At 45.4% G+C, this 23004-nt stretch overlaps 1 protein-coding gene across 3 annotated transcripts in view; it reads right to left on the bottom strand.

The window, feature by feature from the left end:
- The window catches only part of fgf13a (fibroblast growth factor 13a), a 629879-nt gene that overhangs the window by 462240 nt on the left and 144635 nt on the right, over nt 1-23004 (bottom strand). Inside the window, exon 2 of one of the 3 annotated variants that reach the window (XM_078547713.1) lies at nt 8739-8812. The exons of the other annotated variants lie outside the window; for them this stretch is intronic. Within the exon in view, the coding sequence (XP_078403839.1) occupies nt 8739-8812 (74 nt within the window). The remainder of the gene's footprint in view (nt 1-8738; nt 8813-23004) is intronic. 3 annotated transcript variants of the gene reach the window in all.

The raw sequence follows: 23004 nt of genomic DNA, 5'->3' as shown, positions 1-23004 counted from the left end.
TGGACACCACTCCCGACAGCCCTAGATCCAAATCACTGATGTACACAGAGAGCAGAAGTTGCAGAAGCTGTCCTTGAACAAGAACTCCATGGGGCAGCACTACCGCTGCCAACCACTTCCAAGAAACAAATTGCTTTCGCATTTTTTGATATTTTAGCTGCAGTATTATTTTTCTCTGGAGCTCATGTGGAGCAGTTGTAAGTTGTAAGTCATCTGTAAGTTGGGCATAACAACATTTTCCCATTCTTTGTGAAGAAATCATGGATCATTTATAAAGAGAATGGCAGGCGTTAAGGAGAGAGTGAGGAGAATTCAACATATGCTATTGGGAGGAGGGAGGAGGGCAGAAGCTGAGTTTAAAATAAGATGGGGAATTTAGAACATGATTCACTGAATGTTGACAGATCAAAGCCACTGCAGTTTAGTCCCATTAGGATCAGCTGATGATTTCTTTGCAGCTATTTCTGTCTCCATCACGTGGAGAGTCAGCGGCGGAGGTCAGTGCTGCACAACACTGAGAAGAGAGACCCATCCTCTTCCTTTTCTTAGTTAGTGTCTCAAGTCTCCCTTTCTGCTTTGCAGCATCTAATTAATGATTCAGTGGAAATGATACACAGTCCACCCTGGCACTGACTGGTTAAAGCAGATCACTGCACACCAAGCCAAGTGAAACACTTGCGTCCCATACCACCTTCACCAGGTATTCAAGTTCATCTGTAACCATTCAGAATGAGGCTGATCATTGTTCCAGTCCCTCTCTAGGTGACATACACAATGCTGAAGGACACTCCAAAGCAGCAGAAATCTGGGACTTTCCTCCCCAAACTTCTGTGGATGCTGGGGTCAATTGGAATTTGAAGGATTGAGGTCAACAGGTTTTTGGATAAGGAGATCAAGAGATGTGGAGTAAGGATGGGCAAAAGGAGTCGAGGTGCAGGTCAATCATGATTTTTTTGGATGGGCGAACATGCTTGAGGAGCCAAATGGCCTCGTCCTGTTCCTCTGTCTATAATGAGGTCTAAGGAACAACAGACACTTATTTTGCTATAGTGAGAGTCTGCATTTTGTTGGCTAGTGGAAGGAAAATGCTCTGCAAATTGGGAAAAGGAGCAATGGAAATGGATTGGAGTGTGTCATTTTGTTGAAAAGTTGCCACTGACACAGGTACAAAATATCAAATAACCTCACTCTGTGCTGCAAACTGACTGATTCAACAAAATCCACAGCCATAAATAAAGAAGGTCCAAAAAGTAAAATGGAAAAGGTGTAGATATTCTTAGGTGCCACTTTCCCAATAACAGTCACTCAATTTGAGATTGTAATGTTGGTAGAGGGCTCCGGAATATTATGTGTACTGTTCACATCTGCCTTTGGAATGCAAGTCAGGAGTAATAGAGTTGGCAGGATTTCTGATAGGTGACATCACCCAGCCAGTCCCTCTGCTTGAGTTCACGCCTGCACCAAACGGGTACAGACAAAAACATGCTGCAGGTCAAGTAATTCAAGTAGCAAATGTTGCCCTGGACAATCTTCACCCTGGGTTATAACTTAAGCGAATCTTCAACTATCAACAAACTTTGAATTGTGTGTGCTTGGCTTGGTGTCACCCTTATTTAAAACGTCATTCATTGAAAGACAGAGCTCATATTTAGAGAGCGTTTTTCATGATCTCAAGACATTCAAGACACTTCACACCAATGAAGTACTTTTGAAGTGTAGTCACTGTTGTGATGCAGTGAAACACACCAACCAATTTCTGCAAAACAAATTCCCACAAACAACCAGATGTTAATGACCAGAACATCTGTTTCTAGTGGTGTTGGCTGAGGGACATATATTGACCAGGACACCCAGGAGAACTCTCTTGCTCTTTGGAACAGTGCCACTGGATTTTCCGTGTGCACCTGAGAGGGCAGGCTTAACCTCGCATCCAGAAAACAGTACCTCCAACAGTGCAGCACTCCCTCAGTACTGTATTGGGTCTATTAGCCTAGGTTTTGCCCTTGAGTTTCTGGAGTGGGACTTGAACACACGTGCCCACCACCTGATACCCATTGGATGAAAATCAGGCAAGGACAGGGTCAGATTTACCTGTACACCACCCCCACCCCCAACCCCAACCCCCTCCTCCCCTGCAGTTGTACAGTCAACCAAAATGCTCCATCCAAACTTGCAAGTGAGGAGCAATTCCACAAGCTGCCAATCCCATTGCAGGATGAGTAAGAGAAAAGAAAGAAGGCAATATCATAGCCCAATCAGGTAAACAATGTGAGCCTCTTGGCCTTGACAAGAACCAGAAGCGAGGCAAGAGTGAAATATAATCCTCATTAGACATTGGCTGGAATTATCCAGCCCCTCACACCGGTGGGATCGGAACGGAGATTTCAAAGGTTTGCCGGCCCCGCCCGGGGTGGGGTGGGGTGGGGGGGGGAACCCGGCGTAGGGGAGCTGGAAAATTCTGGCCACTGTGTCTGATGCATAGACATAGACCAGAGCTGGAACAAATTGGTGAGGCTGCCCACACTCAGCGAAAGTCCCTCCCCAATAATTCTGGAACTTTACCACGAGTGCCGCCATTGCCGAGGCAAAGATAACCCATCTGGATTAACCTGAAGCCTTGCCTCAAAATCATTTTAACAAAGGTTCTAAAACCTTCAAGCTGTGCTTAAAATGAAGGGCTCCTCCAAGCGAAGGTATGAACAAAACAATTCTTTTTTAAGTTGACCTAAATACAAATTTAAATCAACACTTTCTAGCTATGCCACCACGCTATATAACTTTCAAATTCACCGACAGATTATTTGGGCTTCATGTGTCAAACTTCCATGGGCCACTCAATCCTTCTGTCACACAGAAACAGGAGGAGGCCATTCAGCCCCTCGAGCCTGTTGCAGTGGAACAGGAGTCCATTCAGCCCCTCAAACCGTTCACACAGGAACAGGAGAAGGCCATTCAGCCCCTCGAGCCTGTTGCAGTGGAACAGGAGTCCATTCAGCCCCTCAAACCGGTCACACAGGAACAGGAGAAGGCCATTAAGCTCCTCGAGCTTCCTACAAAGGAAAAGGAGGAGGCCATTCAGCCCCTCGAGCCTGCAACATAGGAACAGAAAGAGACTGTCTGTCTCTTCAAGTCTATTCCGTCATTCAGTGAGACCATGGCTGATCTGTATCTTAACTCCATCGACCACCCTGATTTTGTAAACCTTAATTCCTTGCCTAATAAAAAACTATCAGTCTTATTTTTGAAATTGTCAATTGACCCCCAGCCTCAGCAGCTATTTGGGAAAGAGTTCCAGATTTCCACCAGCCTTGTATAAAGACGTGCTTCCTCACATCGCCCTTGAACAGTCTATCTCCAATTTTGAGGTTCTATCCCCTTCTCCTGGACTCCTAGAGAAAATAGTTTCTATCAACTCTATCAATTCTTTGAATTTTTTAAGGCAGAGGTGGATAGATTCTTGGTGAGCAAGGGGGTGATAGGTTATCAGGGGTAGGCGGGATGCAGATTTGAAGATACCATCAGATCAGCCATGATCTTATTAAATGGTGGAGTTGGTTCAAGGGGCTGAATGGCCTACTCCTGCTCCTTGTTCGTATCTTCGTATGTTTAATCATCTTAAACACTTCAATAAAATCATCCCTTGTATTCAAGGGAATACAAGTCATGTGTATGCAGCCTGTCCTCAAAATTTAACCCTTCTACCCCCAGTATCGTTCTGCTGAATGTGTATTGCAGCTGCTTCAAGACCATCTTTTAAACCAACATCTTGAATCTGTGGATTATTTTCTTCCTTCCACACACCTTAATTCCAAGATCGACAAGGTCACTTCCTGAATTGTGTCAAGGTCTTTCCCAATGCTTGTTGCATTAAACCTACTGCATGATTAAGACCCGATGTGAATTATACACCTCCCACACTTCGCCACTACTGCTGCTCTGTTAAATGATTGCTGCTGGCTACTATATTATGCTGATGAAAATGCCTGTGTTTGATCATTTGTATCACTGCTGTGCCAAACTCCCAGGGTAATGCTCTGAGCACCTTGGAATAGATGGAGCTGCTAACAGAAGCACAGGACTCAGGAGCAAAAGACCATTCGACCCTCCGAGCCTGCTCAGCCTTTCAATAAGATTAAGGCTGATCTGATTGTAGCCTCAACTCTACTTTCCTGCATGCCCACTCATAACCCCTGACTCCGATGTCAATCTAAAATCTGTCTAACTGAATAAATTCAATGACCCAGCCTCCACTGCTTTCTGGGGAAGAGAATTTCACAGACTCATAACCCTCTGAGAGGAAAACTTTCTCTCATCTCCATCTTAAACGGTAGACCTCTTACTTTTAAACTGTGTCCCCTGGTTCTAGTCTTCCCCACAAGTGGAAATATCCTCCCAATATTCACCCTATCAAATCTCTCAGCAATTTATATGTTTCAATAAGATCACCTCTCATTCTTATAAACTCCAATGGGTATTGGCCCAACCTGTTCAACCTTTCTTCTTAGGATAAACCCTTCATCTCAGGTATCAGTCAAATGAACCATTTCTGAACTGCTTCTAACATAATAATATCTATTTTCAAATGAGACCAAACTGTAGACAGTATTCCAGGTGTGGCCTAACCAAAGCCCTGTACAACTGCAGTAAAACTTCCCTATTTTTATATTCCATTCCCCTTGCAATAAACTCCAACATTCCCTTTACCTTCCTTGTAGTATTCAGGAATGCTCTACCTGCATACTACAAATATAATCGGGCAGGTTCTACAGCTGGGGTTAGGGGTGGGGTTTGGGGGTGTGGGTTGATAGCCTCCACCAGATTATCACCTGATTGGTGATGGTGAAATGATCCCACAGCACCTGTTCCAGTCACTAACTGGCAAGTAACATTCAGGCCACACAAGTGCCAGGCAATGGCCATCTCCAACAGAAGAGAATCTAACCATCGCCCCTTGACTTTCAATGGCACTATTATCACTGAATCCCCCACTATCAACATCCTGGGGGTTACCATTGACCAGAAACAGAACTGGACTAGCCATATAAATACTGTGGCTACAAGAGCAGGTCAGAGGCTAGGAATTGTGCGACGAGTAACTCACTTCCTGACTCCCCAAAGCCTGTCCACTATCTACAAGGCACTTGCCTGGATAAGTGCAGCTCCCACAACACTCAAGAAGTTTGACAGCATCCAGGACAAAGCAGCCCGCTTGATTGGCACCACATCCACAAACATTCACTCCCTTCACCACCGACGCACAGTAGCAGCAGTGTGTACCATCTACAAGATGCACTGCAGGAATTCACCAAGGCTCCTTCGACAACACCTTCCAAACCCAAGACCACTACTATCTAGAAGGACAAGGGCAGCAGATAGATGGGAACAACTCTATCAGGAAGTTCCCTTCCAAGTCACTCATCATCCTGACTTGGAAATATATCACCGTTCCTTCACTGTGGCTGGGTCAAAATCCTGGAACTCCCTTCCTAACAGCACTGTGGGTGTACCTACACCACATGGACTGCAGCGGTTCAAGAAGGCAGCTCACCACCACTTTCTCAAGGGCAACTAGAGATGGGCAATAAATGCTTGGCCCAGCCAGCAAAGCCCACATCCCATGAATGATTTTTTAAAATTAATTAAATGACTGGATATCCTGCTTTACTTGAAATAGTGCCACTGGGGGTTTTACATCAACAGTACCTTCAACAGTGCAGTGCAACACTCCCTTGGTACTCGCACTGGGCGAGTTAGCTTAGATATCTCACTCAAGTCCCTAGAGTAACATCCTGATCTAGGGGTGAAATAGCTACCAACTAAGACATAGCTGGCACTAACTGACTGGCAAAATAAAAACAGGCCAACAGCAAGGATGGGGTACCCAGAGCTAGTTACAGGGTACATAAAATGTCGAATAATAATTGGTAATTAAGGTCATTAAAGTCTTAAATACATCAAGATAATCAAGTGGGTGGTCATATATCCATCCAAGAAGATTATGAAGGAGGAAATTGCATTTATATAGTGCCCTATGAAGCCTCTCAGAAACATTCCAAAGTATTCTGCATCATTGCACTGCAGTCAATTACTAGATATGGGGAATGCAGCAATCAATTTGTGCACAGCAAGATCTAACAAACAGCAATGTGGTACCTTTAGTCAAGGTGTAATTGTTGCCATCAGTTCAGGAAAGAGACAGGCCATTCGACAAACTTCAGCTGCCTTATATGCTCAGGTCTGTCAGCTGTGACTCAGTTAGGAGGAGTCTCATCTCTAACTCAGCAGGTTGTGGGTTTAAGTTCCACTCCAAGTCTTGTGCACTGCAATCCAGGCTGCTACTCCAACCAAGTGCTGCTCTGTCAAAACTTTCATCCTTTAGGGGACCTATTAAACTGAGGCTCCATCTGCCACCTCAGGGTGGAAGAGCTGCCATGGCATTGTTTTACAGAGGAGTTATCCCCAGGGTGGCTGGCTGAATATTTATCCCTCAATCAATATCATAAAAACAGCTAAATTGGTCATTTATCATATTACTGCTTGTGGAAGTTTGCTGGGTGCAAATTGGATGCGTTTCCTACATTACAACAGTGACCAAATTTCAAAAGTAGCTCATTGGCTGTAAAGTGATTTGAGACCTTTTTTCCCTTTTCTTGTGATGTGGGCCTCGCTGGCTGGGCCAAGCATTTATTGCCCTCCCTAGTTGTCCTTGAGAAGGTGGTGGTGAGCTGCTTTCTTGAACCGCTGCAGTCCATGTGGTGTAGGTACACCCACAGTGCTGTTAGGGAGGGAGTTCCAGGATTTTGACCCAGCGACAGTGAAGGAACGGCCGATATATTTCCAAGTCAGGATGGTTAGTGGCTTGGAGGGGAATTTCCAGGCGGTGGTGTTCCCATGTGTCTGCTGCCCTTGTCCTTCTAGATGGTGGAGGTCGTGGGTTTGGGACGTGCTGTTGAAGGAGCCTTGGTGAGTTGCTGTAGTGCATCTTGTAGATGGTGCACACTGCTGCTACTGTGCATCAGTGGTGGAGGGAGTGAATGTTTAAGGTTAAGAATCAAATGGGTTGCTTTGCTCTAGATGGTGTCAAGCTTCTTCAGTGGTGGAACTGCACTGATTCAGGAAAGTGGAAAGTGGGCAGCCAGTAGCTGTGAAAGGTGCTATACAAATGCAAGTCTTTCTTCTTTACTCAGTCTGCTTAGTTCGGCTACTATCTTAATGGACATTGGCAAAAGATCCAGGGAGTATATGGGGAGAATTTAATTTTTTTATGCAGTGAGCTGTTGTAATCTGGAATGTTCTGCCTTAAAGGGAAGTGGAAGCACGTTCAATAGTGAGGTTAGGTGAGGGTGGCTGCCCTTGACATCAAGGCAGCATTTGACTGAGTGTGGCATCAAGGAGCCCTAGTAAAACTGGAGTAAATGGGAATCGGGGGCAATCTCTCTGCTGGTTGGAGTCATACCTAGCACAAAGGAAGATGATTGTGGTTGTTTGGGGTCAGACACCTCAGCTCCAGGGCATCAGTGCAGGAGTTCCTCAGGGTAGTGTCTTCGGCCCAATCATCTTCAGCTACTTCCATCAGTGACCTTCCTTCCATCATAAGGTCAGAAATAGGGATGTTCGCTGATGATTGTACAATGTTCAGCACCATTTGCGACTCCTCAGATACTGAAGCAGTCCATGTCCAAATGCAGCAAGACCTGAACAATATCCAGGCTTGAGCTGACAAATGGCAAGTAACATTCACACCACACAAGTGCCAGGCAATGAACATCTCCAATAAGAGAGAATCTAACCATCTCTGATGCTCCTAGCATTACCATCACTGAATTTCCCACTATCAACATCCTGGGCCTACCATTGACCAGAAACTGAGCTACAAGGGCAGGTTAGAGGCTAGGAATCGTGCAATGGATAACTCACCTCCTGACTCCCCAAAGCCTGTCCACCATCTACAGAGCACAAGATAGGAGTGTGATGGAATACTCCCCACTTGCCTGGATGAGTGCAGCTCCCACAACACTCAAGAGGCTTGACAACGTCCAGGACAAAGTAGCCCGCTTGATTGGCACCACATCCACAAACATTCACTCCCTCCACCACCAACGCACAGTTGCAGCAGTGTGTACCAGCTACAAGATGCACTGCAGGAATTCACCAAGGTTCCTTACACAGCACCTTCCAAACCCACAGCCATTACCATCTAGAAGGACAAGGGCAGCAGATACATGGGAACACCACCACCTGGAAGTTCCTCTCCAAGCCACTAACCATCCAGACTTGGAAATATATCGCCATTGCCACTGTCGCTGGGTCAAAATCCTGGAACTCCCTCCCTAACAGCACTGTGGGTGGATGTACCTACACCACATGGACTGCAGTGGTTCAAGAAGACAGCTCACCACCACCTTCTCAAGGGCAACTAGGGATGGGCAATAAATGCTGGCCCAGCCAGCGAAGCCCACATCCCGTGAATGAATAAAAAAAAAAAACTTGCAAAAGCGGAATTGGATAAATACTTCAAGGAGAAGCATTTACAGGGCTTTGGGAAAGGACCGGGAGTGTGGGGCTAATTCAGTAGCTAAATCAAAAAGCTGGCACAGCCACAATGGGCCAAATGGCCTCCTTCCCTACTGTATCATTCTAAATTTTTCAAATACATCAGTTGTCCAATGAGGCAGAGAGTTACTCGCACATCAACACTTAACTTGCTGGTCTGAAATCTCCCTCTCTGTTACCTTAGCCCAGGTGTCCTGTGTTGTTGGACCACTGTCTAAAATATGTTGTCTCTTCACATCTTTGGTGACTGTTGCAGGATCTGTAACAGGCAGCAAATGGAGCAAGAAATAGCAATTTCAGAATGAATGGGGACAGTTCAATTTCTTTTTGCAAATGGGTGAATGTTCTCAAACAACAACAACAAAATTTGCATTTATATAGCACCTTGAACATATTAAAATGATCTAAGATGCTTCACAGAGTGTTAGCAAACAAAATTTGACAGTGAGGCACATGAGGCGGGACAGATTGCCAAAAGCTTGCTCAAAGTAGAAGATTTTAAGGAGCATCTTAAAGGAGGAATCGAGATGGAGAGGTTTGCTGAGGGAATTCCAGAGGTTAGGGCCCAGGCAGCTGAAGCACTGACACCAATGTTGGGATAATTAAAACTGTGGATGGTCAAGGGGTCAGAATTGGAGGAATGCAGATATTTCAGAGAGTTGTGGGGCTGAAGGACTATACAGGGATAGGGAAATGTGAGATCAGGGAGGGGTTTGAAAACAAGGATTAGAATTTTAAAATGGGGGTGTTGCTCAATTAGGAGCCAATGTGGATCTGAGGTGGACAGACAGCAGAGTTTTGGATGAGTTCAAGTTTATGGACGGTTGAGTGATTATAGTGCAACACTCGCCGAAGGAGGCCTCACTGTAAATATGGGTGCTGCATCAAACCCGTCCAGCGGAACACACCCCATCCCGTCCTTTTTAGTTTGGGACTTATTTTAACCTTCAATTTTTTAGCTGTTTGATGCATGCATCACCAGGAGCAGAGTTAAACAGCTCACACTGACAAAGTATCACCAAGTGATAGCTATCATTAATTGGCAAAAAATTACTTCCAAAAAACTTGTTTTATAGGCACAGCACAGTTCAACGAAATTTAATTAATCATTACAGGCAAAGTTCTATTAAATGTGTCATTATATTTATCACATTACTTTATATTAATGAGGTTTTGACTTGGTTTTAACATTCCAATTAATTTATCTACTCAACCTTTATAAAGTGCAGCTAGGCTCCTGTTGGCGATAACCCAGTGGCTCTCATTGAGATGAGAGCTTACAGAATAGAGTACAGAATGGAGTACACAACAGGCTACAGAATAGCATACAGAGTGAGGTAGAGAATGGGGTATGACATGGGGTACAAATGGGGTACAAATGGTACAAAATGGGATACAGAATGCTGTATAGAACAGGGTACAAATGGGGTATAAATGGAGTACAAAACAGGGTATAGAATGGAGTACAACAGATGGTACAGCATGGGGTACAAAACAGGGTAAGAATGGGGTACAGGATGGGGTACAAAATAGGATATAGAATGGGGTAAAGCATGGAATAAATCAATTGGCTTGTTTCCTACATTGCAACGATGATTACACCTCAAACGTGCTTCATTGGCTGTGAAATGCTTAGGGTGTGCGGAGGTTGTGAAAGGTGCTATACAAATGCAAGTTTATTTCTTTTCACTTTTTAAACAAAAGCATTGAACAAAAATTTTCCAGTTCAAAAACTTCTAATGATTGTTGCGAGGCTTCTTGACCAACGCAGTAAGCGCGGAAGCTGTGTCAGGCCAATAAGATGAACCTTGTGTTAATAGCTGATCATTAAATACAGGTGGTCCACAGGTCACATTGCAAAGGCCTTATAACATCGGACAAGAGAGAGAGCGATGCGTTCAAGTGGAATCAATACCTTACACAATATCCCGTTTCCAGTAGAGGAACTTGTCACAGTGTGTCACATCTCCTTAAAGTTGAAAACCAAATATCGGATCTAACGTTAGTTCCTGTGCCTGTTTAAAACGGGATGTGGAGGAGAAAGTGTTCACAGCTGAGAGAAGGATCGGATCAGTAAAATGCCATCTTGGAGGAAATATGCCAGAGTATTTGTCTAACTCATACTCACAGCGTAGAAGATGTTAGTATGAGTTAGACATCATGTCAATGCCGGCTCTTTGCTGGAGCGCTCAATCCCATCTCCCCATGACCCTGGGGAGAATTTTTGGCTCAATTAGTGGGGGCGGGGCCCACTCGCCAAGGCATAAAATGATGCGGGGTGACGTTGGGTACACGTCCCGACATCACTTAAATTTTCAGTTCGGCAGACGCGCAGCCGACTGGGCTGTGTGCCCGCGAAACTGTCAAAGGCCTGTTAAGGCCATTAATTAACTAATTAAGGCTATTGAGAAAGCTGCCTGTCCAACCTTAAGGTTGGCGAGGGGGGGCAGGCGAAGAGCCCAGGCGGCCTTCACGTTTTTCATGGAACCTCATCCACGGGCGGGATGAGGTTTCATGAAGGGTTTGCAAATTAAATACATTTTTTCATTAAAGTTCATTGGCATGTCCCAGCTCATCTGACACTGTCACACGAGGGGACATGTCTTAATTTTTTTTCTTTATTAAAACTTTTAAAACTTAAAACTTATCTCCGAGGCACCGCTGTGCCTCAGGGAGATTTCTGTGCTCTTTCGCGTGCATGCATGTGCTAAAGAGCGCACTCCCGACTCAGGGAACCCGCACCCCTGCCTGCTCAGGGAGCGCACAGTGCTTCTGGGTGCGCGTCTCGCTGGGTGGGCCTTAATTGGCCCGCCCATGTAAAATGGCGGCGCGGACCAGATCGGGGGTGCCGATCGGGTCCGCATCCATCCGTGCCCACCCCCGTACAACCCCCCTCGACAGGGGGGAGATTCTCTCCCCTGGATCCACTTGTGCTTGCAATATTTATCCAAGTTTCTCTTAAAAGATGTCAGGATCTCTGTCTCAAACATACCCTGTGCCAAAACAATCCAAACTCCAACAACCTATTAATCCCTCTCCTCACTCCTATAGTGACAATTTTAAATTAATGACCCCTTGATCACTGACTTCATAACCAGAGGAGATGGTCTTCCCCTGTTCACTGGGCTGGGTTTTATGTCTTCCCCTCTGTCAGGCATGTTTTCAGCAAGGGAGGGGTGGGGAGTGAACACGTAAAATATGACAGGTGGCTAGCCCACCGCTTTCCCACACCCCCCCGAGCCGCACCAAAATCGGCAGCCCACCTGCCATTTTTAAAGAAATAATTAACGGGCAATTGATCCTATTACCAAGCCAACTGACTAGAATATTGCACTGCCCACACCATGAAATGTTTGGCGTGGGCAGGCGGGTGAGATTCAGAAGGCCGTTTTTCAAATAACTTTGTGGAAAAGGTGGGAAGAAAGTGGGGGGGGCGGGGGCGGGGGCGGGGGTTGCATCTTTACGGGCTCTGTACGCATCAGAGGCACACCCTGCCCTTTGTGCCTCCATACCTGGCCTCCAAAACCTACCCCACCCCCACCCCACCCAACCCAACCGCCAAGCTCCCCGATTCTTTCCCATCCTAAAAGCCCAGGACTTAGCTTAATCCAGGATGCGTTGACCTTTTTCCTTTCTTTCAAGGAAGGTGAAGGCCACCAATGGTGCATTGATCAAAACTGGAGACACTTAAAGAGGCCATAATTGGATGAATGCTGATAAATCGGAGCATTGAGGGCTGTAGGAAATTACAGAGATAGTGAAGGAAGAGGCCATGGAGGGATTTGTAAACAAGGATAAGCAGTTTATAAATACAAAACGTGGAAATGTAGTAGCAGTGAGGAGGATAATAACAAGCTTCAGGAGGACATGGATAAACTGGTGAAATGAACATCACATGCCAGATGAAATTTAAGGAAGAGTTTTTTAATCAAGTGAGTTGTGATCCGGAACATGCTGCCTGAAAGGGCAGTGGAAGCAAATTCAATATGAACTTTCAAAAGAAAATGAGATAAATATTTGTGAAGGAAAAAAAATGCAGGGCAATGGGGAAAGAGCAGGGAAACTCTTTCGAGTTATCAACAGTGAAACTCTTTTGAGTTATCAACAGTCACAGATTGCAACTCTTTTGAGTACCATCACAGTTCTTGGTTTCCGGGAGTGGGACATGAACCCACAACCCTCTGATTCAAAGGCGAGGGTACTATGAACTGAGCCACAGCTGACACCTCGAATACGGGGACTGCAGCCTCTCACGTGCAATTAATGCATGAATTGGACGACAACTCTTTTGAGTACAATCACAGTTCTTGGTTTTTCCGGGAGTGGGACATGAACCCACAACCCTCTGATTCAAAGGCGAGGGTGCTATGAACTGAGCCACAGCTGACACCTCAAGAGCAGGGAAACTCTTTCGAGTTATCAACAGTGAAACTCTTTCAAGTTATCAACAGTCACAGATTGCAACTCTTTCGAGTACAATCACAGTTCTTGGTTTCCGGGAGTGAGACATGAACCCACAACCCTCTGAGTCAAAGGCGAGGGTGCTATGGACTGAGCCACAGCTGACACCAGATAAGTGGGACTAATTGGATCTCAGTTTCAAAGAGCCGGCATTGGAACAAAAGGCTGAATAAGCTCCTTCTGTGCTGTACGAATCGATGGTTCTAAGTAGGTTCAGGTGTTCCTCATTGCTTCAGAAGTCTGATAGGTGAGGACTGACCTGGTACATGGTTCTTTCACAAGGAACAAGGTGACAAAGCATTAGCAACCCACGTGATCTGAACAGTTGAACAATTAACCTCATTACAATGTCTATAAAGACTTTCCTATCTCACAAGGTGGTTTTCTTCCTGTACTATCAATTTGAACAGTTCGAGAGACTTGCAGAGTCAGGATCGTGAAGGATGGTTTGACAGTTTTGTGGTAGCTAGTTTTCACCTTAACTTGGATGTTCAGTGATATAGCCATCGTTAAGTCATCGTTATCACCACACATTGCACATAAATCCCAATGAAACTCATCCATCTCCGAGTGGAATGACTGTCACACAGGGCTCGAGCAGTTAGCACTCTGGCAGATGAGGAAATTAGACCGACGCCAAATGTGTTACTAGTCTCCTCAGAGTTAAATGTCACTGCTGTTCCTTCCTTATTTTGGTGCATTTTAGCACTCGCCATGTTCCTGTGGTTTCTTTCTGACTGGGATGGTCAGGGTTTGAGGATTGTGAACTATCCATTGGGATGGACTCAGCCAAGGTATAAACTTTCTCTGATATTAAATGCAACATTAATTCTGACTGAGTTTTACTGCATTCTTGATGATGAAATTTGTTCAGATAGACTTGCAGAATTCTTCAGTGATGGCCAAGAAATATCCCTTCTGGTTTAACACATATTTCCCCCCCACACCCCTCACTTAACTATCAGCTTAGCTCCATTACTAGCACTCACATCTGAGACAGGAGGATGAGAGTTCAAGCCCTCGTCCAGGACTTGAACACATAGACAAACCTGCTGCAACCTTGGAGAGTCACCTTTAGGTTAAGGTATCAAATCTATGCCTCATCTTCATTACTCGAAAAACAGACATTTCTCTCAGTGACTAGCTAAAGTTTCCTTCTCAATTAATGGCAGCAAGAACAGATTAACTTTTTGCTGCTCATCAGACCTTGCTGTGTACAAATTGGCTGCTGTGTCTCCTACAATAAAATAATAATTGCATTTGTGAAGTAACTGATTGGTTGTGACATGCTTTGGGTGTGATGGGATTACATGATGCAGTTCCTTCTCATTTTCCTGTTTAATATTGCTTGTCTAAAAGTACATGGAGGTGTATACAATTGGCAGCTATTCCTGTTAATCATCACCAGAGAGAGTTTAATAAGCATCAAGCCCACTGCCAAACTAGTCAAGGAAAGAGAAACAAGGCCCAAACTCTCGATGCCCAATCTCCGAGGTGCAGCCCAAGTAACAGTGAGGGGAAGATCATCACAAACTACAAGATTAATGCAGGAACCATCCAGGTTACACAGAGGTCGAATTTTCCGTTAGACCAGGCTGTTTTAAAGTGTCAATTGAAACATAAGGCAACATTTTAACCTCAGTGAGCAGGTGCACGCCCGACCCACTCGAGTGTAAAATGACACACGCTGACGTCAGGCGAGCGTCCCAACGTCAACACGGAGCTGCGCGATCTTTCGATCAGTGGGCACACCCGCTGACAATTAAAAGGCCTGTTAAGGCCATTAAAGCTTCCCGACTGCCCCGCCCACCCCTGCTGAGCCTGCCCGACAAGGGCTAAATTCTGCTCGTAGAGAATCGGAGCCCGGGTAGGTCATTCAGTCCTTTGAGCCTGCTCCGTCATTAAATATGAGATTCTTTTATTCATTCATGGGATGTGGGTGTCGCCGGCTAGGCCAGTATTTATCGCCCATCTTACTAATGGCAGATGAATGAATGATTAGATAACGTAATTTTGATGGTGCTGGTTGAGCGTTGAACGTGGCCAAGATCCCAGTAGACCTCTGTTCCTCTTCAAATAGTGCAATAAGATTGGTGAAGTACAATGAACTGTCGGAGGAAGGGGGCTACCTACTGTGTAAAGGAGAACATCTATGAATGCAGTTTATATAGACTATCAAAAGCATTCTGTAAGATTCCACATAAGAGACTGCTAGCCAAAATTAAAGTTGATGGAACTGAAGGCAAATTATTGACCTGGTTAAGTGATTGAACAGTGATTGGTCAGACAGAACAAAGAACAAAGAAAAGTACAGCACAGGAACAGGCCCTTCGGCCCTCCAAGCCTGCGCCGATCATATTGCCCGTCAACTAAAACATTTTGCATTTCCGGGGTCCGTATCCCTCTATTCCCATCCTATTCATGTATTTGTCAAGCTGCCTCTTAAACACCACTATCGTACCTGCTTCCACCACCTCCTCTGGCAGCGAATTCCAGACACTCACTACCCTCTACGTAAAAAACTTGCCCCGCACATCTCCTCTATAGTTTTCTCCTCTCACCTTAAATCTATGTCCCCTAGTAATTGACTCTTCCACCCTGGGAAAAAGAGATTAGGGATAATGGGTATGTACTTGAATTGGAAGGAAGCAACTAGTGGTGTCCCACAAGGATCTTTACTGAGACCCAACAATTTACCACATTTATTAATAACCTAGACAACATAAGTTATCCAAGTTTACTGATGACACAAAGATTAGTGGTATAGTAAGTGGTGTCATGAAGATATTAATGCTTTTAATAGTATTGGAATTTTTTTTTTATAAATAGAGTTTAGTGGTGTCTGTCCATGTGTGTGTGTCTTAATTGGATTGAAGCCAGCTAGTCTGGGTGCTTCAATGTATAGAAAGAAGTAGGTTTGAAATGGTAAGTAGATAAACATGGGGAAGTTTGGAAACGTAGGTGTTAAGGGGGTACATTTGCATTTGTTGAATAAAGCATTCGAGAATGGGAGTAAAATCCTGCACCTAGTTGGGAGATGCCAAGCAAGGTGTTGATATTACTAATAAAATTAGTGGGGTGAAAATATTATTGTTAGGAGGTGTAACGTTACAAGCGGGGTGATACAATGGAAAATCTGCATTCAAAGGACAAGCTAGGTATAAACAGAAAGGAGTTTGTGTGTGTAAGTGAGAGGCATTTAAGACCTAACCAGCCTCTACGCCTGTAACTGTGTCCGCAAGGAACCTCATTTTGAATCCATAAGGTCAAATGTGCTTTGCCTGGGGGCTTTTTAAATCTATAAAATTTACTGTTGCCTTAACAGGGGTGTAACTGAGAGTCAGATTAACTAGGGGATTTTTGCAGTTATTATAGCAGTAATTCTGTGGACATTTTGTAGACATATGTGTGTGCTTACAATTTTTCTTGTATTAACAAATGTTTAACTTAGTTTTATTAAAAACCTCTTGAGACTCGGTGGTCTTATTGCTATGGAATTCAAAGCCTGCATCTCTAAACATACAAATTGCAAAAATGGGTTTTGGCAGTTGTTTCAAGTTCCCCTCTGGGATTTGAGCAACTCAGCCTTTACCATCAGCTGTGTCGTAACAATGGTGTAGATGGGAGCATAACATTATGAAACATTGATAGGTTAAGTGAGTGGGTAAAACTCTGGCAACTGGATTTCAAAGCAGATTAAGTGTGAGGTCATCCATTTTTGACTAAGAAAGGACAGATACAGTACAAATTGTAAACATTTATGAATAGTATCAATCCAAAGAGATTTACACATCTGTGTACAGAGATCAATAAAATGTAATAACCAGGTCCAAGAAATAACCAAAAAGGCTAATGGAATGTTAGCCTCACTTGGAGTACTTTGTACAGTTCTGAACACCGGACCTTAGAAAGGACATATTAACATTAATGGGACTTTTTAAGGAGTGCAGCACAGAGACTCCAGCATGTTCCCAGCACTTCAAGGGGTAGAGTGTGAGAAGAGATTACATAAACTGGGTTTGTATTCCCTGGAATATAGAAGGTTAAGAAATGATTTCATTGAGGTTTATAGGAATTTGAAAGGAATTGATAGGGGAGATAGAGAGAAACCTTTTCCAATGGTGGAGGAGTGTAGGACAAGGGGTCATAATCTTAAAATCAGATCCAGGTCATTCGAGAGAGACAAAGGCTGTTAGGAGTGTGGAACTCTTTCCCATAAAATTTAAAATCTGCGATGGATAGATTTTTGCAAGTGAAGATATAAAAAATATTGAGCCAAGGCTGGTGGGTGGAATTAGGATATTGATCGGTCATGATCTCATTGAGTGGTGGAACAGGTTCAAGGGGCTGAATGGCCACCTCCTTTCCTTTATAACTGGAATACAAACTAGCAAAAGGGAAGTTGAAGACTAATATTTTTTCACACAAAGAGGAATTAATACCTGGTACCAGTGGTGGAAACAAAGTCATTCAAAAGACAATGATGGAAGATTCATAGGTTGTACATGGAAAGAGAAACCAGATAAACTGAAGGGACTTGCTCATCTACATGATCAAGGAGACATTGTCTCTATTTAATGTCTCATCCAAATGGTAGCACCCATGAATGCAACATTCCTTCAATACTCCATTGGTGTGGGTATGTATTTAGCTGGAGTAAGCTTTGAATTCATTTCCTTTAGACTCAAAGAAAATTGAGCTTCACTGGCTACAAGTACAACACAAAACTAATTCCAAAACTCCCAAAATATGCTGCAATTCCAATTTTACAGCACAGACCAACAATTAACCTCCACTATTAACCTTAAAAGCTTATGAGATAAATTATTAACATGTGTACAATAGATTCTAACCAGAGAATTAATCTGTCCAATTGCACAATGTTATTCCAAACATAAATGGATTTGCAAAATTAGCTGGTGACAGGTGAAGGTTACTTTCTCCAAATGTGGCTATATTTTCTATTTTTGTTCTGTTCACAAATTGATGTACTTGGTAACAGTTCCTAAAAATAAAGTACTTGAAAAGGAGATTTAATAAATAGCCCAGATCACCTTAGCCTACAAAAATATTTATCCTAATTATGCAATCACAGATCAGGGCATTGCTGCCATAAGTGGGATCAACAAGTCAATTAAACGACCTCACTCGGCATGGTACTTATGAAGAACAGCTCACATTTTATAACCTGCTCCAGTGTGTCATTCACCGACACCAATGCATGCTACACTTTCCTGTAAAATCAAGAGCCAAGGTCAGAGACTGAGAGCAACAGGTATGAATGAGATCACATAGCGCTGTGTAATACTGTACTAGCAATCCAGGAAGTCGTGAATTCAAAATGACAAATTATGAAACTCAATTTCAATAAATCTAGTGATGTGTAGAATAGCACAACAAATAATCACCATGCAAGCTGCCAGAATGATATAAAAACCAGTGCATGCAGTCAGCCATTCCTGCCTGGTCTGGCCAAAAGGTGACTCAACTTGCTTTCATGTCGCTGATTCTTAAAACCTTCTGAAGTGACTAAACAAACCACTCGGCTGCACAAATCCTTTCTCCAAAGGCACCTAACTGTACTCTTTATGCAATGAGTACGATATTGCCATGGTCATGCTACTGGATTTGGAACATCCAGGTAATGAGAGTTCAAATCCCGCCCTGTCAGATTGAGAATTTCAATTCAGTTTTAATTAAAAAATCTGGAAATAAAAAGCTGCTATCGGTAAAAGTGACCATGAAACTGCTGGATTGTCATAAAAAGCCAACAAGTTCCCTAATGTCCTTCAGGGAAGGAAATCTGCTGCCCTTACCTGGGCTGGTCTACATGTGACTCCAGACCCACAGCAATGAGTTTAACGCTTAAGCTGCTCTCTGAAGTGGGCTAGCAAGTCACTCAGTTCAGGACCATCAGGCATGGGCAACAAATGCCAACCTGTCATCTGCACTACCACCCTGAGAATAAATGTTATATATTAAAAAAAGAGGAGGAACGCTCAATAATTATCAGCCTCATTAGAATCACCCATACCCTGAGAACAAATGCAGGAGAACTTGGAATCAGAATTCTAACTTTCAAGGATTGTTGTGTCCACTTCACTCTGGGACAAGAATTTTCCCGTTGGCGTGTGGCGAGGTAAGGGCCCGCTCACCTACGTGTAAAACGATGCAGAACGATGTCTGGCAGAACTCCCGATGTCACCCAGTGTCATTTGCATTTCCAGGTTGGCAGGGGTGCAGCTGAGTCAGCTGTGCGCCCGCCGACCTGGCAAAGGCCTATTGAGACCGTTCAAAAATCGATTAAAGCAATTAGTGGACCCGCCCGTCCAATCTTAAGGTCGGCGGGCAGGTCAGGAGCGCTGGAAGCCACCTGGAAAAGCACGAAACCCCATCCACGGGCGGGATGGGGTTTCATGACTGAATTAAAAAATTAACAGTCACTTTTACTTAAAGTTACGCCCATGCCCCATCTCATGTGACATTGTCACACAAGGGGGACATGGATGGTTAATGAAATTATCCAAAGAATAATTTTTTCTCTTTGGGAACCAATCTCCCTGAGGCAACACTTAGTCTCCGGGAGATCGGAGCACATTTCTGCATTTGCCATTCCCCCTCCCCCGCCCGCACAGGGAGTGCTCAGCGCATCCGTGCGGATGTCACGCTCGGCAGGTCTTAATTGGCCCGCCCACGAAAAATGGCGGTGCGCCCTCAATCAGAGGCGCTGATCGAAGGGCCGCCCACCCACACCCACATATCCCCCCCTGACAGGGGGAACATTTTGCCCCAGGAGTCCGAGTTGCTGTGGCCACCTACACTTTGATATGTTGTAGTCTGGAGCATTGGTAGAGACTCCAACTTCCTTTCCATCACATGGCTGACCAGGAAACTCTCCTACTCTTACTGCCTGCTCTTGCTGCATGTTGGAAGGGTTTACAAGTTGATACTCAACCTTGGCTTTCAAGCTGTTCAACCATATTATGAACCCACCTTCCTTAGACATCAAGTCCTCGGGTGGGACTTGAACCCAGAGCTTCAGAAGAAGGAACACTACCCACTGCGCCACAAGATCTCCCTCCTAATGGACTTGCTAGAGGTAAACTATTCCCCCTGGTGGGGCGAGTCCAGAAGAAGGAGACAGAACCTTAAAATTGGAGCCAGGTCACTCAGGGGTGATGTCAGGAAGCATTTCTTCACACAAAGGGGAGTGTAAATCTGGAGCTCTCTCCCCCAAACACAGTTAAGACCGGGGTTCAGCTAAATATTTCAAAATGAACATTGCTGACAACAAAAAATGCCAGAAATGCAGCCAGTATCAGTGGAAAGAATGAATGGATTGATGGATAGGGTATTAAGGCCTGAATTTTTTCCCATGTTGGGTGGGCTCGGCGGGAGTGGTCACGGAGCTGACTGCCACCCGCGATTGGCTCTGCGCCGCCATTTTACGCGGGCAGGCCAACCAAGGCCCACCTGCGTAATACGCGAACGGTGATGCTTAGCGCTCCCTGTGCGGGCGGGGGGAGTTGGGAGAGTCGGGGCCAGCGCCTTTCGCACATGCACACGAAAGAGCACGGAGCTGCGTCGGAGAGATTGAAGCGCTTTTGAAAATAATAAATAAAATTAAATTTAACGAAACATGTCCCCTCATGTGTCTGTCTCACATGAGATGCGACATGTTTTTATTTTTCAGGAAAACTTTTTATTTAATTCATAAGCTTTAGGAAACCTCATCCCGCTGGTGGATGAGGTTTCTTAAAAAAACTTAAAGGCCGCTTGGCCTTTTCGCCAACCGTAAGGTTGGACGGGCAGCGTTAACTTGACGTTAATTAATTCGTTAATGGCCTTAATAGGCCTATCAATTATCGGCGGGCGCACAGCCAACTCCGGCGCACACCCGCCGAACGAAACATCGTTAGACAGCGCGATGTCGTCGGGATGCACGCCCGGAGTCATCGCGCATCAGTTTATGCACCGGCCTGTTGGGCCCGACCCTCACACACCGACTGAAAAATCCTGGCCTAAGAGTTATTGCACAAGGTGGATAGATCGAGTTGGAATACAGGTCATCCATGATCTAATTAAATGGCACAATAGGCTGGAAGGGCTAAATGCCTTCTCCTTTTCCTACGTTCCTGTCGCTGGTTTCTTGACATGATTTTACACTGTATGGTTTTCAGGGAATGCGGTCTGATAGGAAGCTTGAGAGAGCTCAGAGCAAGAGGGTTGAGTGAGCTGCCTGCGGGTTTGAAAATGTATCAACACTAAAAAGGATAAAAACAAAAATATAGAGCAGGTCAGCGGGTAACTGGAAGGAGGGTATATAATGTCAGGTTCACCTTCAAACTACCACTCATTCTTTCCACGGATACTGGCTGTGCATTTCTGGCACTTTTTGATTTCATTTCCTGTTGAGAAAGTGAGTAAAAAGTCATTCCGGATCCTGAGTTTTATAGACAAAGGTACAGAGTGGATAAGCAAAGAGGTTAAGCTGAATCTGTATAAAACATTGTTTCAGCCTCAGCTGGAGTTTTGTGTACAGTTGTGAGCATCACACCAGATAGTTTTAGTGGTAAAGAATGAAGAAGGTGCTGATAGTGGCATAAAGGTAAGATGGCGGGAGACGTTAATAGCGGAACAAGGGTCAGCGCCCTGTGAAAGCACAACTTAGAAACAAGCGACAGGTGGGCCCCATGGGGTGGTTGGGGAAAAAGGATAAAAATAGGAATATATATAAGAAATAAAATAAATACAAATAAATAGAGATAAAAATAAAACAGTTGGATTAAAAATGTGTAAAGGTGGAGGAGAGAGGTCATGGTCTGAAGTTGTTGAACTCAGTGTTATGTCCGGAAGGCTGTAAAGTGCCCAGTCGGAAGGTGAGGTGCTGTTCCTGCAGTTTGCATTCACTCAGTCAGCAAGCATGACCCAGGCCTCCCTGTCACTTGTCATTTTAACACTCCACACTGCTCTCATGCCCACATGTCTGTCCTTGGCCTGCTGCATTGTTCCAGTGAAACCCAACGCAAACTGGAGGAACAGCACCTCATCTTCCGACGAGGCCCTTTACAGCCTTCCGGACATAACACTGAGTTCAACAAATTCAGACCACAAACTCTCTCCTCCATCTTTATCCCTTTTTTGATCCAACTTTTACTTTTATTTATTCATTTATTTTTACTTATTTTTCCCCAACCACCCCCACCCCTCCCCACCCCACACAGCCACCACACCCCCCACCCACACCCCACACAGCTACCCCACGCCCCCATCCCACACCCCTCCCCACCCCACACAGCCACCACACCCCCACCCCACACTCCTCCCCACCCCACACAGCCACCACACCCCCCACCCCACACCCCACACAGCCACCACACCCCCCACTCCCACACCCCTCCCCACCCCACACAGCCACCTCACCCCCCCATCCCACACCCCTCCCCACCCCACACAGCCACCACACCCCCCACCCCACACCCCTCCCCACCCCACACAGCCACCTCACCCCCCCACCCCACACCCCTCCCCACTCCACACAGCCACCTCACCCCCCCACCCCACACTCCTCCCCACCCCACACAGCCACTCCACCCCCCACCCCACACCCTCCCCACCCCACACAGCCACCTCACCCCCCACCCCACACCCCTCCCCACTCCACACAGCCACCCCACCCCCCATCCCACACCCCTCCCCACCCCACACAGCCACCTCAACCCCCCATCCCACACCCCTCCCCACCCCACACAGCCACCCCACCCCCCCATCCCACACCCCTCCCCACCCCACACAGCCACTCCACCCCCCCATCCCACACCCCTCCCCACCCCACACAGCCACCCCACCCCCCACATCCCACACCCCTCCCCACCCCACACAGCCACCCCAACCCCCACCCCACACCCCTCCCCACCTCACACAGCCACCTCACCCCCCCATCCCACCCCTCCCCACCCCACACAGCCACTCCACCCCCCCATCCCACAC

Source organism: Cetorhinus maximus, chromosome 8 (assembly GCF_964194155.1).
Source record: "Cetorhinus maximus chromosome 8, sCetMax3.hap1.1, whole genome shotgun sequence".
Classification (NCBI taxonomy): Eukaryota; Metazoa; Chordata; class Chondrichthyes; order Lamniformes; family Cetorhinidae; genus Cetorhinus; species Cetorhinus maximus.
This window is presented reverse-complemented; position numbering and strand designations above follow the sequence as displayed.